Source organism: Dipodomys spectabilis, unplaced genomic scaffold (assembly GCF_019054845.1).
Source record: "Dipodomys spectabilis isolate Male_0828 unplaced genomic scaffold, ASM1905484v1 ptg000207l, whole genome shotgun sequence".
Taxonomy (NCBI): Eukaryota; Metazoa; Chordata; class Mammalia; order Rodentia; family Heteromyidae; genus Dipodomys; species Dipodomys spectabilis.
This window is the reverse complement of record NW_024870884.1, coordinates 15345778-15368415: the sequence shown is the minus strand read 5'-3', so window position 1 is coordinate 15368415 and position 22638 is coordinate 15345778. Positions and strand designations below refer to the sequence as shown.

Below are 22638 nucleotides of genomic sequence, written 5' to 3'. Positions count from 1 at the left end.
CTCAGACAGTCCCAGCTCACACCACACCCAGCCCCTCCTTTCTCCCCCCATCTGATCTACAGGAGCCAGAATTAACATCTCCAATGAATTTTGACCCATTTTAGAAGTCTCTGGAAGTGCTGTGTGCGTCATAGAATTACACAATGTCCCTTACACTGAGGCTAAAAAGGTGAAAAATTAGGCAGATAAGCAGAGACCATGACCAGTGGAGATAACACACCCTCCTTTTCTTGAAGACGGTGGCCCATTGGAACCAAAGATCCTGGGAAAGCAGAGACAACCAGTGGAGACCATGGGCCTTCCCCTTCCCAAAGACCTCAGAAGACGGTGACAATCGCTCTGATGAGAGCAAAGTTGCTGATGAGGCTAGAGCAGATCAGCACAGGGGACCGGCACCCAACTAGATGGTAGGACAGCTGAGAGTCACCAAAAGGGCTGCAAAAGAGAGGCCCGGAGAGCCTATAGCAGCTGCTGATTTCTGGGCCCTACTCTGTACTTGCTGCTGCTTCCTCCTCTCCCCCCTTCCTCTTCCCCCTCCTCTCCTCTCCCTCCTCCTCCCCTTCCTCCTTCTCCCCCTCCTTCTCCTTCTCCTTCTCCCCCTCCTTCTCCTTCTCCTCCCCCTCCTTCTCCTTCTCCTCCTCCCCCTCTTCCTCCTCCCCTTCTTCCTTCTCCCCCTCCTTCCCCTCCCCATCCTTCTCCTCCTTTTCCTCCTCCTCTTCCTCTCCCTCCTACCCTTCCTCTTCCTTCCCCCTCCTCTTCTTCTTCTCTTCTCTTTCTTGCTCTTCTTCCTCATCCTCTTTCTCCTCCTCCTTCCATCTTCTCTTCTCTTTCTTGCTCTTCTTCCTCATCCTCTTTCTCCTCCTCCTTCCCTCTCCTCTTCTTTTTCCTCCTCCTCCTCTTCCTCCTCCTCTTCCTCCTCCTCCTCTTCCTTCCCCCTTTCTTGGGAAGCAGGTGGGAAGTGCTCACATGGTACAGGGTGACCCTCCTAGTTGGGAGTCCAGGTTAGGGGCTTACATTATCATGCCAGTAGCTCCGTTGCTTTTCCTCAGTTTCTCTCAGCATCTTACTCTCCTTTTCCAATCAACTTTGCCTCTACTCCCACTTTTCCCAATTCACAATTCTTTATTTGGCGAGGAGAAAGAATAAGATCCCCTGGTCAGTATCATCCCCCCACTCCCAAAACCCCATGGAGTGGATTGTGGAGAAGACACTAATATGTGCTCCACAGGTATGGCTGAGGCCACCACCGAGCCTTTTCTTGTCTTCCTGTCGCCTGCAGGGTTGGGCTGTTTGTCATTTACACCCTCAAGCCTTCATCAGTGAACGAGAGACAGATCTGTGTGGATGGAGGCCAGGACCACCATGTGCCTGGTGAGAGTGTATTTCCCTAACCCCAGTCTGAAGGTGACAGGATGAACCTCCCAGTGTTTGGAGGCATGCATTGTTGGGGGGTGTGAGCCCCATGGCTGAGGCTGCATCTGGGAGGCTGAAGATTACCATGAGAGTCACAAATGACACCAATGGGTTCACTCCTGCTTGAGCGTCCTTGGCAGCAGTCAACTCCCTGCATGTGAGACCCTGCCGCCTTTCTATGCTGAACCCCATTAACTCTCAGTGCCCACAACACATCCAAAATGTAATGTTATCAAGCTTCTGTCCATGATGTGGGCATGGGAGGCCATGTCCCTAACTCCTAACTTCTCTACAAAAGTAGCCATTCATTCCCAGCCCTACAAACTTCTAAAGCCCCTTGGGCTTCTTGTAATACACAGATTTGTGATGCCTGCCTGCCTGCCTGCCAGCCTTCCCTCCCTCCCTCCCTCCCTCCCTCCTTTCTTTCTTTCTTTCTTTGTTTCTTTGTTTCTTTGTTTGTTTCTTTGTTTCTTTGTTTCTTCCTTTCTTTCTTTCTTTCTTCTTTTTTTTCTTTCTTTCCTAATGTGAGGGTTGAACTCATGGCCTAGGCATTGTCTCTGAGTTTTTTTTTAGCTCAAGGCCAATGTTCTACCACTTGATCCATAGCTCTACTTCTGACCTTTTTGGTGCTTAGTTGGAAGTATAAGTCTCACAGACTTTCTTGCTTGGGCTGACTTTGAGCCATGATCCTCAGATCTCCGCACCTGGGTAGCTAGGATTACAGGCATGAGGCACAGGCACCAGGCTAGAATTCATTTCTGAGTCACTCTCTCTCTGCTTGGATGCATAGAATAACCTTATCCATGTTAATGCTCCCCTGTCCGCTAAGGTGATCCATGGGGGACCTCTACAAGCCACTAGCCACATGTAGCCTTTTAAATTTGAATTTTAATTAATTAAAATCATATAAAATTTGGGCCAGGATTGGTGATACACACTTGTAGTCCTAGCTGAGCAGGAAACAGGGGTAGAAGGATCACAGTTTCAGGAAAAATTGTAAGGCTTTTTCTAAGAAGAAAGGAAAAAAAGAAAAACCTAAAAGCAAAAGGGGCTGGGAACATGATACAAGTGGTAGAGCGCTTGTTTATCTTTGGATGTGCTGAGTTCAAATTCCAAAACTGGAACTCCCCCCCCCCACACACACCAAAAAAGGCTTCTTACATGAGCTAGACACCCATAGCTCATGCCTGTAAACCTAGTTTCTTAGGAGGCTGAGATCTGAGTATCATGGTTCAAAGCCAATCTGTTCAAGTAAGTTAATGAAACTCTTATCTCCAATTAACCACAAAAAAAGCTGAAAGTGGAGCTGTGGCTCAGGTGGTAGAGTGCTAGCCTTGAGCAATAAAAGCTAAGGGACAACACAGAAGCCCTGAGTTCAAACCCAATTACTGGCAGAAAGAAAGATACTTATATGCAATTAAAAGTGCAATTTCTCAAACTACCTACATTTTTTTTTGGGGGGGGGGTCCAGTCGTGGGCCTGAACTCTGGGACTGGGCGCTGTCCCTCAGCTCTTCAGCTCAAGGCTAGCGCTCTACCACTTGAGCCACAGCGCCACTTCCAGCTTTTTTCCTTTTTGCTTATGTGGTGCTGGGGAATCGAACCCAGGGCCTCATGCATGCAAGGCACGCGCTCTACCACTGAGCCACCTTCCCAGCCCAAACTATCTATATTTTGAATGTGAGATGACCACATGAAAATATTGGCCACTGAGCTGAATAGGGCAGGTCTGAAATAGTCTGACCATCATGAAAGATTCTTGGGGACATCTTTATTCAGATAAGTTATCCTAAGACAAAGCCTCAAAACATCAATTATTATTTCCATTTTGCAGATGAGGAAATGGAAGCTCAGATTATGGTTTTAATCAGAGATGGAGCCAAAACTCAAAAGAGGGAGACTCCAGTGCTACTTCTTCAACTTGCTTCAGAAGTCCAACCTCATGTCAGGAGCCAGTGGCTCACACCTATAATCTTAGCTACTCAGGAGGCTGAGATGTGAGGATCGTGGTGTGAAGCCAGCCCTGGCAGGAAAGTCTGTGAGACTCTAATCTCAACAAAAGCAAGAAGTGGACCTGTGGCTCAAGTGAGCACTAGCCTTGAGCAAAAGAAGTTCAGGGATAGCACTCGGGCCCTGAGTTCAAGTCCCAGGACCAACACAAAAACAAAACAGAACAAGCCCCAAAACAACCATTATTTTTTATTTTTATTTTTTTGGTTGTGGGGCTTGAACTCTGAGCCTGGGTGTTGTTCCTCAGCTCTTCAGCTCATGGCTAGTGCTCTACCACTTGAGCCACAGTACCACTTCCGGTTTTCTGGTGGTTTTTATTGGAGATCAGAGTCTCATGGACTTTCCTGCCCGGGCTGGCTTTGAAGCACGATCTTCAGATCTCAGCCTCCTGAGTAGCTAAGATTACAGGCGTGAGCCACCAGCACCCAGGCAAAATGACCATTCTTAATGGCGCTTGAAGAGTCAAATTTCTTTCCCTACTGGTTTGTGTGTGTCTCCAGTATAATATATGTTCTGATTTCAGTGTAATACAGGCGTGCAGAGCACAAGCTTAGAAGCCAAAATAGGGCTGGGAAGGTGGCTCAGTGGTAGAGCGCTTGCCTTGCATGCATGAGGCCCTGGGTTCCATTCCCCAGCACCACAGAAGCAAAAAGAAAAAAAGCCGGAAGTGGCGCTGTGGCTCAAGTGGTAGAGCGCTAGCCTTGAGCTGAAGAGCTGAGGGATAGCGCCTAGGCCCAGAGTTCAGGCCCCACTACTGGACCCAAAAAAAAAAAAAAAAAATAGAAGCCAAAATAAGGCCAGAACCAAAAGAATAAATGTGATAGACTTTTTGCAGCTCAGTTTTTCTCTTAATTGGTGATCAAGAAATGTTGGCTGTCAAAAATAATTCTACCTGTGAGGCTCTGGTAACTCATGCCTACAGTTTTAGCTGCTCAGGAGATTAAGATCTGAGGAAACAAATTCAAAGCCAGCCTGGCAGGAAAGTCTATGAGACTCTTATCTCCAGTTAACCACCAAAAAGGAAGTTGATCTGTGGCTCAAGCAGTAGATCACCAGCTTGAGTGAAAAAGCCAAACAAGGGTCTGAGGCCCTGAGTTCAAGCCCCCAGTACTCTCTCTCTTTCTACCTCCCTCTCCCCCCTCTTTCTATCTCTCTCTCTCTCTCTCTCTCTCTCTCACACACACACACACACACACACACAAATTCACTGAAAGATAAATTTGACTTTATAATTTTTAATGAGTTTTCTTGGGGATAAGCAGCATTAAAATCATCTCTAGTTTAAAACAACGACAAAAATTAATCTCTAGTGTAAAAGGAACTTTAGGAACATTTCCTGGAATTTGTTTTTAAGCATTGCATTGACAGTCTGCATTTGAGTGCCCCAATTCCTGAGTAAACTAAGCTTTTGATAATTATGATTGCTTACTAAAGCAGATATTATATCTCTTTACATTTGTTTTCTTTCAAATCTGAATTCTGAATTCCCCCCCCCCCCTCTCTCTCTCTCTCTCTCTCTCTCTCTCTCTCTCTCTCATTTAGCTGGAAGCCAAACATCTGGAAATTCAATCTGGCTCAGAAACCAGTTGCTGGAGATGCTGCTCAGTGTAATATCTTCTTCCCAGCTTCATCTGTCCTCTGAGTAAGTAGCTCCAGGAAGAGTGATTTGGCATGAAGCTCTGTTATACAGGGTGCAGTACTGTGGTATTACAACCTTTCCTTAATGAAAAGTTAAGCATCTGAGTCTGTTTGCAATGTGTTTTCCTATACTATTCTGAAGAAAATGATATTCTCTCCACCCAATAAACCAGACTTTGCCCTAAGATAGATGTCTAGTGGAAATATTCAGTGAGTATGGGGAACTAGAAACAGCGTCAGTATAATTTCAAGAAGTTCTTTCGTTACTATTGCGATTATGTGATTGTTATTGTTCTGGCAATGGTGACAATTACTAACTTCAATGCCTTATGCTTGTCAGACAGCAGAATGGGAGAAATGGATAGACCAGATAACATCTACCAAGGAGAAGCCTCTCCAGACTTTTTTTTTTGGCCACTTTCTATTAGTGCTTTAATATTCTGAACTGGGGAAAAAAAGAAATATCTCTCTTTAATTAACTTCCTAGTAACATGTAATTATGAAACTCATTCCGTTAACTTCCTTCTTCCTATTGCATGCCTACAACCTAGAGTTAGTCATATAATACTCATTTGCTGAGCACCTATAGGTGAGTGTGCATGTGTGTTTGGGGTGCAGGTGGATAGTTACTCTGCAGTAAAGCAGAGGTTGAAAATTCACCAGTGTACACATCTTTTCATTCTTAAAATCTGAATGCAATGAAACTGGAAGAGGCTGTAGAGACCAATGATTCTGGTCCTTTCCTTTTCCATCTCTTTGGAAGATAATGTACTACAGTGCTGGGTCCTGGTCCTGTCCTATACCTGGAACCTAGTTCTCAATCTTCTGGGATGGAATGAATCCCAGCTCTGTCCTCAAGGGACCCGGAGAGGTTATGCAAGCCAGGTCTCTATTCATCTATATGACAATAAAAATAGTATCTTCAGCCAGGTGCCTAGCTACTGAAGAGGCTGAGATCTGAGGATCAAGGTTCAAAACCAGCTTGGGCAGGAATGTCTCTGAGACTTACCTCTGATTATCGAGCAAAAAGCTGGAAGAGGAGCTGTGGCTCCAATGGTAGCGCTTTAGCCCTGAGCAAAAACAAACAGAGCAAAAACAAACAAAGCCCTAGAGATAATACCCAGGCTCTGAGTACAAGCCCCAGTACCAGCACACTGCCTAAAAATTATCTTTCATAAGTGGATGTGATGAGGATTAAATGAATTAATTATATGGAGACAATCCCAAAAAACGGTGCCTATGATACTATAAAGACTATAAGCTAAAAAAAACAAAGAGACTATAAGCTCACTCCTATGGTCACTATTATCACCACCGGCATCACCGGCATTTCCACTACCATCACCACCACCATTTCAGCATCATCATCACCATCACCACAGTCACTATTACCATCGTCAATATCACCATTACCAACCAAATCATCGCGGAGCAAAATGACCAGAGCACGTCGGAAGCTCTTCCAAAGCCACTTAGTCAGTACACACCAGAGGCAGAGCGAGAAGAGAGGACAGTTTCTTCATTCCCCCTCCAGTTCTCACTCTAGCGGACCCTGGCTCCCCACTCACCACAGCTGCTCTGACTGCTGATGGGGAGAACACTGCTCAGCACAGATGCAACCCTCGTGGCCCCCGGAGGATCAAGGCCATAACCCAGGCCACCATCTTTCCTGGACTGTCTGCCCACCTCCTGCCATCCAGCTCCCTCCAGCAAGTCTATTTTCCAGATAAATCCTTCCAAAAATACATCTTATGTTTTGGTCTGAGACTGGGATTTAAACTCAGTACCTGTTTCTTTTGCTCATTGGCTAACACTCTACCAATTGAGGCCTGCCTCCAACCTCTAAAAATAATTTTTGAAAGTGGTAGTTTATCATGTTTTTTCAACCTATGCTGATATAGATACATAAATTGGCTGGTTCCAATTAGTTTTCACCAGTCTCTTTAAAAACAAGGGTAAACGGGCTGGGAAGGTGGCTCAGTGGTAGAGTGCTTGCCTTGCAAGCATGAGGCCCTGGGTTCCATTCCTCAGCACCACATAAGCAGAAAAAGCTGGAAGTGGCGCTGTGGCTCAAGTGGTAGAGCGCTAGCCTTGAGCTGAATTGCTGAGGGACAGCGCTCAGGCCCAGAGTTCAGGCCCCACGACTGCCAAAAATAAATAAATAAATACATAAATAAAAAATAAAAACAAGGTTAAGCAAATATTAACTGTTTTATGACTTCAGAAGTGGTGATTATATTAGATGGGTGCCATTCCTGCACGATGTGAATGTGAACGGTAGCAGAATAAGAGGGCCTATCATATTCTTGTGTTTAATGATGTAAAGTTCCCAATGGTTCTGAGACAGCGATCTTGATCCTGCCAGCACCTTTTTAAGGTAAACATAGTGAGTTTATTTGAAAGTGAAAGGAAAGCTGCAAAGGAAAAGTAGTAAGATTCTCCTGTCAGGGAGGGTCCTCCAAAAAGGGTTCAGTGGCGCCCTCTGGGAGGGCAGTTATTATATATAGTACAGGGCTCCTCCCACATCTCTCCTGGGCTTTGCCTCACTTCTTGATGACCAGTGCAAGCTCAGCCCTGACGCTTCCATTAGTTGAGCAGGCACCCAAGGCATTATGGGAAAAAGCAGCATTTGAGCGGGAACCTGAGGCACCATGGGAACAAGGAAGCACCAAGATGTAGTGTGTATATTACTGGGTGCTGGCCAAAGGCTTCATTAACTTGCCTTTTCTGCATCACTTGTGAGGCAGCGCAGGAATTCTTTTCTGGACAGGTCATTTGCTCAGGGACTGAGAGATAACTAATGGCATGTCCTGACTTCCCCCACCAGGACAAAGGAAGAGCTGTTTCTGAACTTGGGGCCCGACTGGTTCCTGCTGCTCCTGCAGGGCCACCTGCACCCCAGCACCACTGTGCTGGCTCTGAAGCTGCTGCTGCACTTCCTGTCAAACCCCTGCCTCCGGGGGCGGTTTAAAGATGGCCTGTCTGCTGGATCCTGGGTGGAGCGCAGCACCGAGGGTGTAGACATTTTGATGGGTGAGCAAGGGGTTGTTGCCAAGAAGGGAGATTGAGCCAGCCCTTTCCCACTGGAGACCTGTCTAGCCTATATAATAAGTTCACCTTGATCCCGTCTTCAAGGCCTGCCCCCTGGCTCTCCTCTGTAGCCTATTGGGTTTTTAGCACCTGGAGTCTGTGTTTACCTCATCCTAACACTTCACTGTTTCCTCTTTCTGAGGCCCCTGTCCTGCCAGATCTGTATTCTTCTTTCAGGCCTGGGTTCAAATGCTACTTCCTCCATGTCAGGAGGGGCCCTGTGTTAACTACCTCTGCTCCCCTCTATACTTATTACAGTTCACAAGCCCTGTCAGCTTCAGGAGCACCTAGAATCCTGTGCATCTTTGTACAGGAATCCCATTTTCCCAATTATAAATTGTCTGCTTGCCTCTTGCTTAGTTGGCATGAAGTATTTTTTTTTTCTGATCATGGGGCTTAAACTCAGGGCCTGGGCATTGTCCCTGAGCTCTTTTGCTCAAGAATAGAACTCTAACACTTGAGCATAGCTCCATTTCTGATTTCTTTTTGGCATAATTGGAGACAAGAGTCTCACAGACTTTCCTTCCTGGGTTGACGTCTCTTTTTTTTTTTTTTTGGGTCTAGTCATGGGGCCTGAAACTCTGGGCCTGGGCGCTGTCCCTCAGCTCTTCAGCTCAAGGCTAGCACTCTACCACTTGAGCCACAGTGCCACTTCTGGCTTTTTTCTTTTTGCTTATGTGGTGCTGAGGAATCGAACCCAGGGCCTCTACCACTCTACCACTGAGCCACCTTCCCAGCCCCATCCCTGGTTGTCTTCTAACCTCAATCCTCAGATCTCAGCCTTTTGAGTAGCTAGGATGGCACAAGTCATTGATACTCAGTAAGCATCTATGTTTGCAGAATGAATAAGAAGAAAATGAATGTAGGAACAAGAAAGGAGTTACGGTTGAGAACTTTCTTACTATCTTGGTGTGCCATCTATTTCTATCTGGTGTTTCTGTAGTGGTTTCTGGTAGTGGGAGGTGACCACTGTTTACCTTAATTGGAAGTGATTGCTCTGTCTTGGGATTTTATCTCCTCCTACTGATCAATAGACAACCTGAAGAGCCAAACTACCATGCCCAACCAGAGTCCCTGCCTGCTACCTGGGTTCCGCGTCCTGAACGAATTTCTGGCTCACCATGTTCATATTCCAGAAGTCTTCCTCATTGTGTCTGCCTTCTTCCTACACACTCCACTCACAGAGCTGGTGGATGAGCCAAAAGTAGGTTTGATGGTGAAAGAGCACACTTGTTTTTCTTTTATGTGTGTGTGTGTGTGTGAATGTGTGTGTATGTGTGCCCAAGTACTACTAGGATTTGAACTCAGGGCCTTGTGCTTTCCCTTGGCTGTTTTGCTCAAAGCTGACACTGTACCACTTGAGCCATACTTCTTCTGTCCTTTCAGTTTCTTCATATATAGATATAGATAGATATTATAGATCTATTGCTCTATGTATCTGTCTCTATCTATCTATCTATCTATCTATCATCTATCTATCTATCTATCTATCTATCTATCTATCTATCTATCTATCCATCCTAGAGCTTGAATCCAGGGCCTGGGTGCTGTCCCTTAGCTTTTTTGCTCAAAGCTAGCACTCTACCACATGAGCCACAGATCCACTTCCAGATTTTTGCTAGCTACTTGGATATAAGAGACTTAGGGACCTTTCTGCCAGTCAAAGGCAGTCTTTGAACTCCAGCTTCAGATCTCAGGCTTCTGAGTAGCTAGGATTACACACTTGAGTCACCAGCACCTAGCTCTACTTACCCTTTACTCATGAACCATAAGTACATTAAATTATGTCCTCTGTATAACCAGATGTTGTCCTTTGACTCCGTTCCTGGCTAACTGATATTTCCCCTCTGCTTTTTATTTTTGTGCCAGTCCTGGGGCTTGAACTCAGGGCTTGGGTGCTGTCCTTGAGCTTTTTGTTCAAGCCTAGCCCTCTACCACTTGAACCACAGTTTTACTTCTGGCTGTTTTTTCCTTTTGCTGGTTAATTGAAGCCAAGTGTCTCATGTTCTTTTCTGCCTGGGCTGGCTTTGAACCAGGATCCTCTGGTCTCAACTTCCTGAATAGCTAGAATTATAGGTATGAGCCTCTGGCACCCCCCTCCATACTTTTAAAAATTACTTTTCAGGGCTGGGAAAGTGGCTCAAGTGGTAGAGTGCTTGCTTTGCATGCATGAGGCCCTGGGTTCCATTCCTCAGCACAATAAGCAAGAAAAGCTAGAAGTGGCGCTATGGCTCAAGTGGTAGAGTGCTAGCCTTGAGCTGAAGAGCTGAGGGATAGCACCCAGGCCGAGTTCAGGCCCCATGACAGACCTCCCAAACAATACTTTTCAGCCCTTCTTTGGCCAACTGTTCCCAAAGAATGTTCACCCTTAGCATACAGATCACCTCCCATCCCTGTCCTGGCTCACTCAAACCAAGCCCAAGTTGTTGTTGGTTTTTATTCCTGCAGGACCAGACAGCATCAAGATCCCTTATGTTTGGGTGCCTGACTTGCCTCTCTAACCTGACTCCAATTCATCTGCCCTTCATACCTTTACCCACTGAGTCCTCTGCCTGATAAGACCATCCGCTCTATACTCATCTGCCCTGAGCCTTTTCGGATTGTTTTTTCCTATTGTAATCTGCCCCAAGATTCAGCTCCATGTGACATCCTGTGGAAAACCCTAGACACTTCCTCCTTTGTGCTTCAGTGTTCTTTACCTTAGGAAGTGAGCACCTGAAAGACAGGCTGTCTTCCTTCATTTTTCTTGGGCATCTGAAAAATATAAGACTTTGAAATTGTTTCTTGGTCTTACACTGAACTGAATCACATTCACCTCTTTTGACCTTTGATCAATCTGATATACACTGACAGATTATAGATCATCCTTCAAAATAATATGCTATGTAGACCTGAATTTCTATTTTTCTCTGAATGGCAAGAGACAAATATCTGCTGAGTGTCAAGACATGTAAGAGATGTTTACGTATTGTATTTTGATATTTAAACAGTCCCATGGGTGTAGATAATGGGAGTTTTCATTTCGTAGAGAAGGAAATGGAGCTGCCAAGCAGCTGAATAGCGTGCTTGGGCTATTAAAAGGGCAAAGTCAGTCCTGATTCCAAATTTGTGCTCTTCCCTCTAGCCTGTACTCTTCCAGCTCCTTGAATGCTTCCTAAGTGTTACATAATCTCTTACCAAATTTCATTAGACTTGATTAAGACATTGAATCATTGTAAGAGTAACCTAAACAGCCAACCTTTTGTAAAACCTGGGTTAATTAAATTAATTGTTATCTTTTGGTGCTGAGGATTGGACCCAGGGCCTCACACATGCTAGGCTTATACTCTGAACCACACCCCAGTCCCTAAGAGTCAGACTTGCTGTAAGTTGCTACTTAGTCTTCAGCAACATCTTGGAGGTGTGTGTTTCTCTTACATGCCATCCGCTGGGGGGAGTTTTCCATATGGGCTGATGGCATGGAGGGTTCTGGCAACAAAGCAGATGCCTTGGTGAGCAGCCCCAGACCTCCTTACAGCCCCTGTTCCTCTTTCAGGACAGCCTCGATGCTATGCTTCAGTGGCTCCTGCAGTCACACCACCAGCAAGAAGTCCTCCAGGCTGGGTTATGCATGGAAGGTGCCCTGATGCTCCTGGAAATGTTGAAATCCATCATGAGCCAGGTGGGAACCCATTTATGCTGTACCAGAAGGTCCTGATGGCAAGAAGAGTTTGGAAAGGTCATCTCGACTTTTCCCAGTATCTTCCCAGCATTTGTCCATTTTCCGTTGCTATGACAAGCCGCATGAGGCTATGTGATTTATAAAGCATAGAGGTTTAAGGCTGGGAAGGTGGCTCAGTGGTAGAGTGCTTGCCTGGCATGCATCAGGCCCTGGGTTCGATTCCTCAGTACCACATAGCAGAAAAAACCGGAAGTAGTGCTTGGCTCAAGTGGTAGAGTGCTAGCCTTGAGCTGAAGAGTTGAGGGACAGTGCCCAGAGTTCAGGCTATATGAAAGACAAAAAAAAAAAGAATAGAGATTTATGTAGCTCACAGTTCTAGAGGCTGGGAAGTTCAGGAGCATGGGGCCAACATCTGCTCAGTGCCTTTGTGTTTCCTTATAACACAGTAGTGGCCAGCAATGGAAGACAGAGCAAGTATGCTAGCTGTGGTCTCTTCTTTCAGGCCACTAATGCCATCCCAGAGGCCTTACCTTCACGACTTCATTTAACTATTGCCTAATGACCCAGCCTCCAGACACCTTTAACAACCTATGAACTACTAAGAGTCGCATTCAAACCCTAGCAGCATCATTAAAGGTGAAGAAACTACTTCCCAGGAATGATTTAGGTGAACAAAGGACCTTAGAGTACTTTCACTGAGAGATACCTGTTTCTCCTTTGTTTAAACATTTCTCTTTGTTCAAAGAGAGCAATTTTGGGAAGATGTGATGCTCTACTTCATAAGCCATGCCCCCAGCCCTTTTGGCTTTAGTTATTTTTTCACATATGTGCTTGAGTCTGTCTGGACTACGATCCTAAAATTTCCCTTTGTTGTTTGGCCACATCCAGCTTCTTATTGGTTAAGAGAGGATCGGACCAACTTTTTGTCCAGGCTGGCCTCAATTTGAGATCTTCCTGATTTCTACTGCTTGAGTAGCTAGGATTTTTGGCATTTTTGAGGCCACTGTGCTTCCAGAAGGACATTTCGGAGGGCAAAGAAGGGCTTCTCCTGTTATTTTTAAAAATTTATTATTATTATTATTATTGTTGTTGTTGTTATTTGTCAGACCTGAACTCTGGGCCTGGGCACTGTTCCTCAGCTCTTCAGTTCAAGATTAACACTCTACCACTTGAGCCATAGCGACACTTCTGGCTTTTTCTACTTCTGTGGTGCTGAGGAATGGAACCCAGGGCCTCATGCATGCCAGGCAAGCACTCTACCACTGAGCCACCTTCCTAGCCCAGGGCTTCTCCTTTTAGGGAGGTTACCTCCACCAACCTTTCCCTGCAGTGACATGTGTGTGGTAGAGATCCTAGAGAAGGCAAGTGGCCACCAGCTACAGATAGGGCACAGAGAGAGAGGCTTCTGGAGAGAATAATTATTCAAAGTCACTGGAGATGGGTGGGCGGGGCATTTTAGACATGGAGGCAAGTGTGAAGGGTGAAGGCCATGTGGCCTATGAAAGAGAGTAGAGTGACACAGGAGGGGATAGGGCAATGTGACTGTGCATGAGAGGCTGAAAAACTCAACTTTATTCTGAAGAGAGCAAGGGCGATTGGAAGCCTACAACAAGACAGATCCTTGTGCCGCTGTGTGCTTCTGATTGGCTGGCCTGTGGCTGTCTGCATGTATTGATATATGGATGGCACTATAAATAATGCATCTTTTTTTAAAAAAAAATTGTGCCAGTACTGGGGCTTGAACTCAGGGCCTCATGATCTCCCTGGCTTTTTCACTCAAGACTGACACTTCTCATTTGAGCCATCCATTTCCAGCTTTTTGCTAATTAATTGGAGACAAGAGTTTCTAAGTTTCCCATTGGAGACTCCGGTTGGTTAATTGGAGATAAGAGTTTCATGGACTTTTCTGTCCCATCTGGCTTCAAACCTTGATCCTCAGTTCTCGGTCTCTTGAGTATCTAGGATTACAGGTGTGAGCCACCAGCACCTGGCTATCAGTCACTTGTCTTATTACAAGTCTCCAGAAGATCTTCCTGCTGGAGTCCAGTTCCTCTAGCTCTGTCTGAAAGCCCCAGCCGTACTGCTGTCACCGTATCTTGTATCTCACAAAGCTTGTCCTTAGCCCTCAGTAGGTTTGGAGGACGACGCCTGGGAGCTGACCTTCCCCACCAGCACGCTGCAGTTCCTCACCCTGGTGCACCGCACCTACCCGCAGGACCCCACGTGGCGGGCCCCGGACTTCCTCCAGACCTTGGCTATGGTCACCTTTCCCCTGGGAACCCAAAAGGTAGGACAGGGTATCTCCCTGCCTTAGGGAGAGCAAGGGTGAATTTCATCATTCTTCACAGATGAAGGGCTAAATCTCCCTTTTCCCCTCCCCCACAAAGTTAAAATACACATTCAGCAGCTTGACTGGAACACTGAATACTCAGCATGGGTCGTTTTCCTTTTCTGGGCTGAGATGTAGCTCAAGGTCATTTTCAGCTCTGACACTCGATAATTTTGTTGTGTTGTTAGGAATCTCCTTAATGAGAAATGGGATAGTCGCTGGGCACTGGAGGTTCATGCCTATAATCCTAGCTACTCAAGAGGCTGAGACCTGAGCGTCATGGTTCAAAACCAGCCTAGTGAGGAAAATCTGTGAGTTGGTTATCTCCAATTGGCCACCAAAAAGCCAGAAGTGGAGCTATGACTCAAGTGGCAGAGTGCCAACCTTGAACAAAGATGCTCAGGGACAGTGCCCAGGCTCTGGGCTCAAACTCTAAGACTGGCACACACACACACACACACACACACACACACACACACACAGGGTGATAGTAGATTGAGTCTGAATCTATACAGAACACCCATGCAGTGGTAACTTGAGGCAGGTAACTCCATTCCAGGAGTCTCTTGCATGTACACCCTACAGGGGACAGGCTGTGTTGTGTTCTGCTGAGCTTTCCATTCTCAGCACCCTTGTCCTGACTGTAGGTTCCTAGGGATGTGACTAGGGCCTCCTTCCAGGCAGTGAGTTTCCGGTGTTTTTATTTTTATTTTTAGTGTGTGTGTGTGTGTGTGTGTGTGTGTGTGTGTGTGTGTGTGTGTGTGTGCGTGCACATGCCAGTAGTGGGGCTTGAACTCAGGGCTTCATATTCTTGCTTAGCTTTTTCCAGCTCCAACCTGGCACTCTACCACTTCAGCCATACCTTTATGTCTGGCTTTTTTTTTTGTTGTTGTTGCTAGTTAATTGGAGAAAAGAGTCTCTTGCTTTTTGCCTGGGCTAGCTTCAAACTGTGACCCTCAGATCTCAGCCTCCTGAGTAGCTAGGATTACAGCTGTGAGCACCTAGCTTAGGCAGTGAGTTTCTAAAGGCCCAGTTCAGAGTCAGATGAGCCAAGAAAAGGGGTATAGAAGGACTCACCTGGAGCTTAAGGTCAAGGTCTTGGGTATTCTATGCTTGGGGCTAGAGAAGGGAATTTGGGAAGCTGTGTGAGTTGGGGGCTAATAGCCAATCCCAGCAGACCAGGGATGGCCAAGTAAGGGCTGTCTGGGAGTTTAAATGTGACGCAGAAATGAGAGCAGGAGAGGAGTACTGGAGTTGGTGATCAGGTGCAGAAGGGGAAGGTACAGAAAACGACACGTCTGCCCCTGCCCTCCTGGACCAGGGACAGAGAAGAAGCTAGTAATATCTGTCTGAAAATCAGTAATGGTAGCTAGAGGAATGCATTCCGAAGACAATTTTCATGGTATATATATATGCATGTGTGGGGACTTACGATCCAAGAGAATCGCAGAGCTGGGCATTAATCATTTGCTATGTTATCAAACGAATGAATGAAAAACTTATTCATTCCTAAAGTTTATCAATAGCAGCAGCACCTGCCTCTTGAGCCCAGGCCTGGACCCAGTGCTTTAATGTAACCCCAGTAGTACTCAATGAAGGTGTGTGGGCAATGAGCTTTGAAGAGACAATGCTCAGTGTCTTTGAGTCATAAGGCCATCCTACAGAATGCTGTGCTATATCTCCTACAATCAGTAGGTGACCCAAAGCTTATGTCCTTTCCATTATGGCAGTTATAAAATTAAATATTCAAGTTAAGTGCTGATGGCTTATGCCTTTAATACTAGCTACATAGGGGAAGGAGGTCTGAGACTCAGACCTGGTTTGAAGCCAACCCAGGCAGGGGAAAGTCCATAAAACTTTTTCTCCAATTAAGCAAGAATAAGTTAGAAATGGAGCTGTGGCTCAAGAGGTGGATTGCTAGCCTTGAGTGAAAAAGCTAAGGGACAGTACCCGGGTCCTGAGTTCAAGCCCCAGAACTGGCACACAAACAAATTAAATAGTCAAAATTTAAGAGTCCAGGCATCTCTCTGTATCTTTGGGGTCTGTACCTGAGAATTCAATCAACTTTGAAAGAAAACATTAAAAAAATTTGGTCTAGACTGAACATGTACAGATACTTTCTCATTATCATTTCCTAAACAACACAGTGTATGCCGGGTGCCGGTGGCTCATGCCTGTAATCCTAGTTACTCAGGAGGTTGAGATCTGAAGATCACAGTTAAAGCCAGCCCAGGCAGAAAAGTCTTTGAGATTCTGTTTTCCAATAAACCACTAGAAAACCAAAAGTGAATGAAGAGTGCAAGGACAGCTCCCAGGCCCAGTTCAAGCCCCATGACCGACAAAACAAAAACAAAAACAAAAAAACAACAACACAGTGTACAAGTCTACCCTGTCACTTTCATTGTGTTAAGTATTAATGTAGAGATTTTAAAGCAGAGAGGAGAGTGCTCAGCTTCTGTGCAAATACCACACCATGTTTTGTAAAGGATGTGGGCACCTGAGAAATTTGGTATCCTACAAGATTTCTAGCACTCTCCATTTATATTGAGGAATGACTGTAGTTACTTCTAATGAAAAAACTAAATAGCCAGATGTTTGTGCGTCATACCTGTAACCCTAGCTACTCAGAAGACCAAGGTCTGAGGATTTTGCTTTGAACCGCTAGACTCTTTTCTACCATTAACTATCCAAAAGCTGGAAGTGGAGCTGTGGTTCAAGTTGTAGAGCACTAACCTTGAGGGAAAAAGCTCCAAGATAGTGCCTAGGTTTTGAGTTCAAGCCCCAGTACCACCAGTATACAACATACAACACATACACACACACACACACACACACACACACACACACACGATATAATGACTAGAACATTTGCAAAGAAGATAAAGTGACTTCAAAATGGTTTAATGTTCATTCAAGTAACTCACTAAATAGCCAGTGACAAGCACAGAAATGCTGGCTGGGAGTGATGGGGATGCACACAGATGCCAGGTGGCCTGGGCCAGCCCTACAGGCTGCCCTGTGTAGGAGTCAAGGCCCTGAGTTCACAGGCTGACACGACAACCTTGATGCTCAGGTCACCTCAGCTCCGGGCCCCAGAGCCAGGCTTGCCATCTGTGGAGTTGGGTGCCAGCCAAGCACACACTTTTAGAATCTAGCATCTCCCCACAGATACTAGCTACTGCCTGAGGAAGGATCTGGCCTGAAGTCACCTTTCCAGACATTAAATACTTTGGAGGGCCAGCCAGGTTCCATGTTGGGGCACCCCCCTCATCACACCTCCTCACCTTGTCCCAGCTCCAAGTAGCGCTGTCAGACCTTTGCTTCACAGAAAATGTGACAGTCTCACCGCATGTTGGAGCCTGGCAGCAAAAAGACTTCGGTTTGCTGTGAATTTATATGGCATCTTTCCAGGCCAGGCCGCAAGGAGCTAATTAATGCAGTCACCGCCTCCCTAGGTGCCATTAAATTCATTTTATGGCTTAATTAAGAAGGGCTGCATTAATTTTATGAATGAGCAGAGGGAGGTGCCAACTGATGAATGTGCATGTGAAGTCCATGGCTGGGAGTCAGGAGGTCCTGCCCCAGTGTCCTTGGGCATGTCACTCAGCCTCCTGGCATCTCCGGGGTGGCCTGGGGGCAGTGCCCTCTTGTCATGACCCCAGGGAGTGCCAAAGCCCATAGGCAGGTGAGGGGAAGATTCTGTAGCTTCTCCATCTCTCAGCGGGGAGGTCCTGTCTGTTAGCCTAGGAAGGAGGCAAGGTAGGGGAGACCACCACAAGGCAGGGCCCACTTCTATCCTCTAGGAGCCAGGCATGGTCACTTTTAACATTTTCTCATTTCATGGCTACCAATCCTGTGTGAGGGCATGTTTTAGTTGCTGGATTTTTGTGGTGATTGTTTGATTTTGTTTTTATGCTGGTCCTAGGGCTTGAACTCAGGACTGGGATGCTATCTCTGAGCTTTTTCACTCCAGGCTAGCTATCTACCACTTGAACCACACCTCTTTCTTCTGGCTTTGTGGTGATTAAGTAGCTAGTAGAGTCTTACTGGCTTTAAACCGTGATCCTCGGATCTCAGCCTCTTGAGTAGTTAGGATTACATGCATAAGCCACTGGTGTCTGGCTTTAGTTGTTAATGGATGAGCAACCGGTGGAACAAAGGGACTTATGCCTTGAGCCTTTGATTAGTGGATCAATTTCCTTGCATCACACCTACCTAGCTCAGATGCCCAGGCCCTAGCAGCCCCCTCACAGGGCCAAACAAAACTCTGCAGAAGCTCAGTGTGTAGTGGCATCCTGCCGGTGCCCAGACACAGGCAGAGGGAAAAGTGTTCAGACAGGGCTCGCTGATCGCACATGGTTTGTCTCCTGTCTTTGAGGGTGCTGTGGTTGAGTCCAGGAACATCATCAGCTCTGGGGCCACAGAGGAAGGTGACAGCCCCAGGGAGAGTCTCCAGGTGCCTGCCAAGTCACACCCTGCCTGGAGGCAGCTGAGAGAGTTCACACAGAGCCTCTTGAAGGAGCTCCTGCTGGGAGCCTCCAGCCCCAAGCAGTGGCTGCCCCTAGATGTGTTCCTGGAGGTGGGTAGAATGGGGGAAGAGGCTGGTGGCCACAGGCAGTGGGTGTGGCCAGAGAAGGGACAGGTCCAGAGGGCTGGGTATGCCAGGCCCAAGGGGTGCTAGCTGGCTAGTTGGGGGAAGAGGGCTGCCTTCGAGGCCTACAGAGGGGTGGGGTGGGGCCTGCGAAGCACAGGCCCTGGTGAACACATGAGGATTGCAGGGTCCCTTCAAGCCCAGCAGAAGCTTGCACAGCATGATTTATTGGTGGTGGTGTTAGGGAAAACAGCAAGGGGAGAAGGTAGCCCTCAGATAGGCTCAGTTGGGTCTTAAAGGGACATTGGTGTGTCCAGAGAGCTGGCTTCAGACTTGGAGCCTGGGGCTGCCCTCCACTGCCTCCTCCCTCTGGGAAGTGGGTATGGCTGGGAGAGGGCAATACCCCACAAAAAAGCTAGACCACACTCACAGGGGCTGGAATATTAATTAGTGTACCTGCCAGGCATAGGAGGTGATGTAGAGGCCATGAAGCAGCTATCTCCATCCTGGGCCATGTTTCTAGGCTTTTCCACACAGTGCCACCAGTCAGCAGAAGCGAGACTTCCAGTCTGAGGTCCTGCTTTCCACCATGGAAGTGTTTCACACAATGAGCACAAGCAGCATGCCCATCCTCAGAGGTGAGTGGGTGCTTCCCTGTGCCCCCCATTCTTGACACTAGGCCACTGAGCTGAGCAGGAAAGCTAGCGTGCCCCCCACCCACTGACCCCAGCGATAGGATAGACGCTCCCCTCAGTGTGTTAGTCTCTTCATGGTACCACACATGGGCATCCAGGACACCCCGAGAGAGGATGGCGGTATTTGCTATTTCCCATGATATATCTCTTTATCACTATGCCACTCAGAGACAGAAAGTTCTCTATCCTCTGACCTAAAATTGTTTCTTCTCCTAAGCTGGGCACTGGTGATTCACACCTATAATCCTAGCTACTCAGGAGGCTGAGCTCTGAGGATGAGGATTCAAAAGCCAGCCCTGGCAGGAAAGTCCTTGAGACTCTTATCTCCAACTAACCAGAAATGGAGGTGTGGTGTAAGCAGTAGAGCACCAACCTTGAGTGAAAAAGCTAAAGGACACACCTAAGCCTAAGCCTGAGTTCAAATTCTAGTACTGGCACCAAAAAAAAAAAAAAAAAAGCAGTTCTCCTCTCCAGTGGAAATGTGGCTCCTTTGCATGTTTAAGAATGATGGAAACGAACATTCCTTTAATGAGATCTGAGGCTCTGCACCTGGGCTGAGACTAAATGCCCAATAAACATTTCTGGAACAAGTGAATTAGATGAAGAGTTACCATTGCCCCCAGAACTTGCACTTGGGGCTTCACTGTAAAAGTTTAGCTCTAAGAGCAGGTGTGCTATCTCCAGATTAGTCAAAAGTCCTTCCTGTGCATTTTTGAGCATGACTTATTTGGGGGAGGTTTCCTTGCCACACTTTTGGCCTTTCTCCTGGAATATCAGAGAGGTAGGAAATGGGGAGGAGCAAGAATGTCGTACGGCAACCTTGGTTCCCAGGCCGCAGCAGGTATGGCCTGGAATGAAGACCTCTACTGAGTGGAGATGCCCATCATAGCTAATGTGGGGGTAGGGGTGGGGTTCCAGAGATTAGTCGAGATCTCTAGGCTCTCAGTCCGTGAGTTCCAATGGGAAGCACTTCACTAGACTCTATAGCTCTATCCTCGGCCCACCATGACAGTAGGGCCCCATGTCATGGCCACGCATGCTCATTTGTCTCAGGCATGAGATTCTCTCCATCTTCCTTATGAGCAGCCCCTGGAAGAAATGTCTCCCATGCCTGGGTTCTCATCATGTGATTTGTATTACTGACTGGATTGTGGGAGATCCTTTCAATTTGAATATACCTGGGCTCACTGGGCATCTACCAAAGACTCTGGAGCAAAGGCCTATGCAGGTGAAAAGGACATGGTTACCACAAGGGGCTCCAAGGGATTTAAGCTCTCATCTTGAGCCAGGTGCTGGTGCCTCACACCTTTAGTCCTCGCTACCCAGGAGGCTGAGGTTTGAAGATTGCAGTTCAAAGCCAGCCTGGGCAGGAAAGTCTGTGAGACTCTTATTTCCAATTAACTACCAAAAAGTGTGGTTGTAAATCAAGTGATAAAGTGTCAGCCTTGAGTGAAAAATCTAAGGGACAGTGCCCAGACCTTGTATTCACACACACACACACACACATACTGACCCCCCCATCCCTTTCATCTTCTGCCTTCTCACCCCAACCAGGAAGTAAAGAGTCTCAGCCAAACATGGAAGCTGCTGCTGCTCCTTCCCTGGCAAACATCTCCTACTTTACCCAAAAGCTGGTGGAGAAGCTGTACAGTGGGATGTTCTCAGCAGACCCCAGACACATCCTTCTCTTCATCACAGAACACATCATGGTGGTAAGAACCTGGGCTGGCTGGCGTGGCAAAAAATCTGCTGACAGGCAGGGATGCTTCCTGGCATGACCTGAAATGTTGCTCATTGGTGTAGCTGAGTCTGCTGTTCTTGGCTGATACAGCACCTCAGGTGGGAGAAAAGGGCAGACCTTTGAAGGCCCATTATAAACCTAGCGGCCAGTAGGTGAGCTGTTGGACTCTCCCTTGGGCCATCCAGAGTCTTCCCAGCTTCTTGCAAGTACTCCTGCCCTCTCTGCCCTGTTTAGTTTTAACTGGGATTGTTAGCTTCCCATTAATTATTATTCCTTATCAGCAAAGGAAGATTCAGAAATCCTTTCCTCATTTATAGCTAGTTCATTTTTTTCTTAATATCCACTTCTGTCTGCAGGCAGGATTCTCTCTCTCTCTGTGTGTGTGTGTGTGTGTGTGTGTGTGTGTGTGTGTGTGTGTGTGTGTGTGTGTGTGTGTGTGTGTGTGTGCATGTTACCAGTGCTGGGGCTTGAACTCAGGACTTGAGTGCTGTCCCTGAGCTTTTTGGCTCAAGTGAAAATGCTCAGGGACAGTGCCCAATTCCAGAGTTTAAGCTCCAGGACTAATTCTTAAAAAAAAAAAAAAGTATTAAAATCAGTCTTTTGGAGAACAGTGTTGCAAATGGAAAGAGCTCCTGATGGTCAAAAGAAAACTTCACCACAAAGAATGGGTCCCCAGGCCTTCAGGGATGTCAGGCCCAGGCTCACAGATCTCCTTATGCCCCTCATCTTGCTCTTCAGTGGCTGCCAGGCATGCCCAAAAGCTTAACCTCATTTTGAGAGGTGCAGTCCATTTGGAGAAGCTAGAGAGAATGAAACCATAACCACAACTCCCAAAGGGCTGAAAGGCAACTGTGTTGAATAGTGGAGAAATGTCCACCACTCACATCTGTCCCCCTGTATCTAACGATGACTTTCCTGATAGAGTGAGAAGTGAATCTTTTTACTAAAGCCAAATAGATGTGCCAAGGGATCTGTGCTAGAGACCTTCTGGCTCCTTCTCTAAGTTTTTCATGAACTAAAACCCACTGGGCCACATTTCCTCTGGATGATATAGGAGGGGAAAATAAAGACATAGCTAGTGTTTGGTGGTGTTCCTACTCACTCTCTGGCTTCTTAACTCTAAGTGGGTGATCATAGGATCTGGCCCCCCCAAGCCATGACATTTACATAATATATATATTTATTTATTTTATGCCAGTACTAGGGTTTAAATTCAGGACCTGGGTCCTGTCCATTTGCTATTTTGCTCAAGGTTGGCTCTCTACCACTTGAGTCATAGCTTCACTTTTGGCTTTTTTGTTGGTTAGTTGAAGGTAAGAGCCTTATAGACTTTTCCTGCCTGGGCTGGCTTTGAACGGAGATCCTCAGATCTCAGCCTCCTGAATAGCTATGATAATAAGTATGAGCCTCTACTGCCAGACAAGAGATAATAATTTAAATTTATGTAGATTGCTGCAATCAGTTCTGAATA

General features: G+C 46.6%; 1 protein-coding gene and 1 non-coding gene across 3 annotated transcripts in view; one reads left to right on the top strand and one right to left on the bottom strand.

Annotated features, from left to right (window-relative positions):
• Window positions 1-22638, top strand: part of Wdfy4 (WDFY family member 4) — a 270144-nt gene that overhangs the window by 94669 nt on the left and 152837 nt on the right. For both annotated transcript variants that reach the window (XM_042696276.1, XM_042696275.1), the window contains exons 27-35: window positions 1280-1371; window positions 4965-5064; window positions 7888-8093; window positions 9185-9354; window positions 11686-11811; window positions 13934-14098; window positions 18519-18719; window positions 19255-19369; window positions 20981-21138. In XM_042696276.1, coding sequence (XP_042552210.1) covers window positions 1280-1371; window positions 4965-5064; window positions 7888-8093; window positions 9185-9354; window positions 11686-11811; window positions 13934-14098; window positions 18519-18719; window positions 19255-19369; window positions 20981-21138 — 1333 coding nt within the window. The remainder of the gene's footprint in view (window positions 1-1279; window positions 1372-4964; window positions 5065-7887; window positions 8094-9184; window positions 9355-11685; window positions 11812-13933; window positions 14099-18518; window positions 18720-19254; window positions 19370-20980; window positions 21139-22638) is intronic.
• Trnaa-ugc lies at window positions 2998-3062 on the bottom strand. The gene has a single exon. It is a non-coding gene; the product is annotated as a tRNA-Ala (tRNA).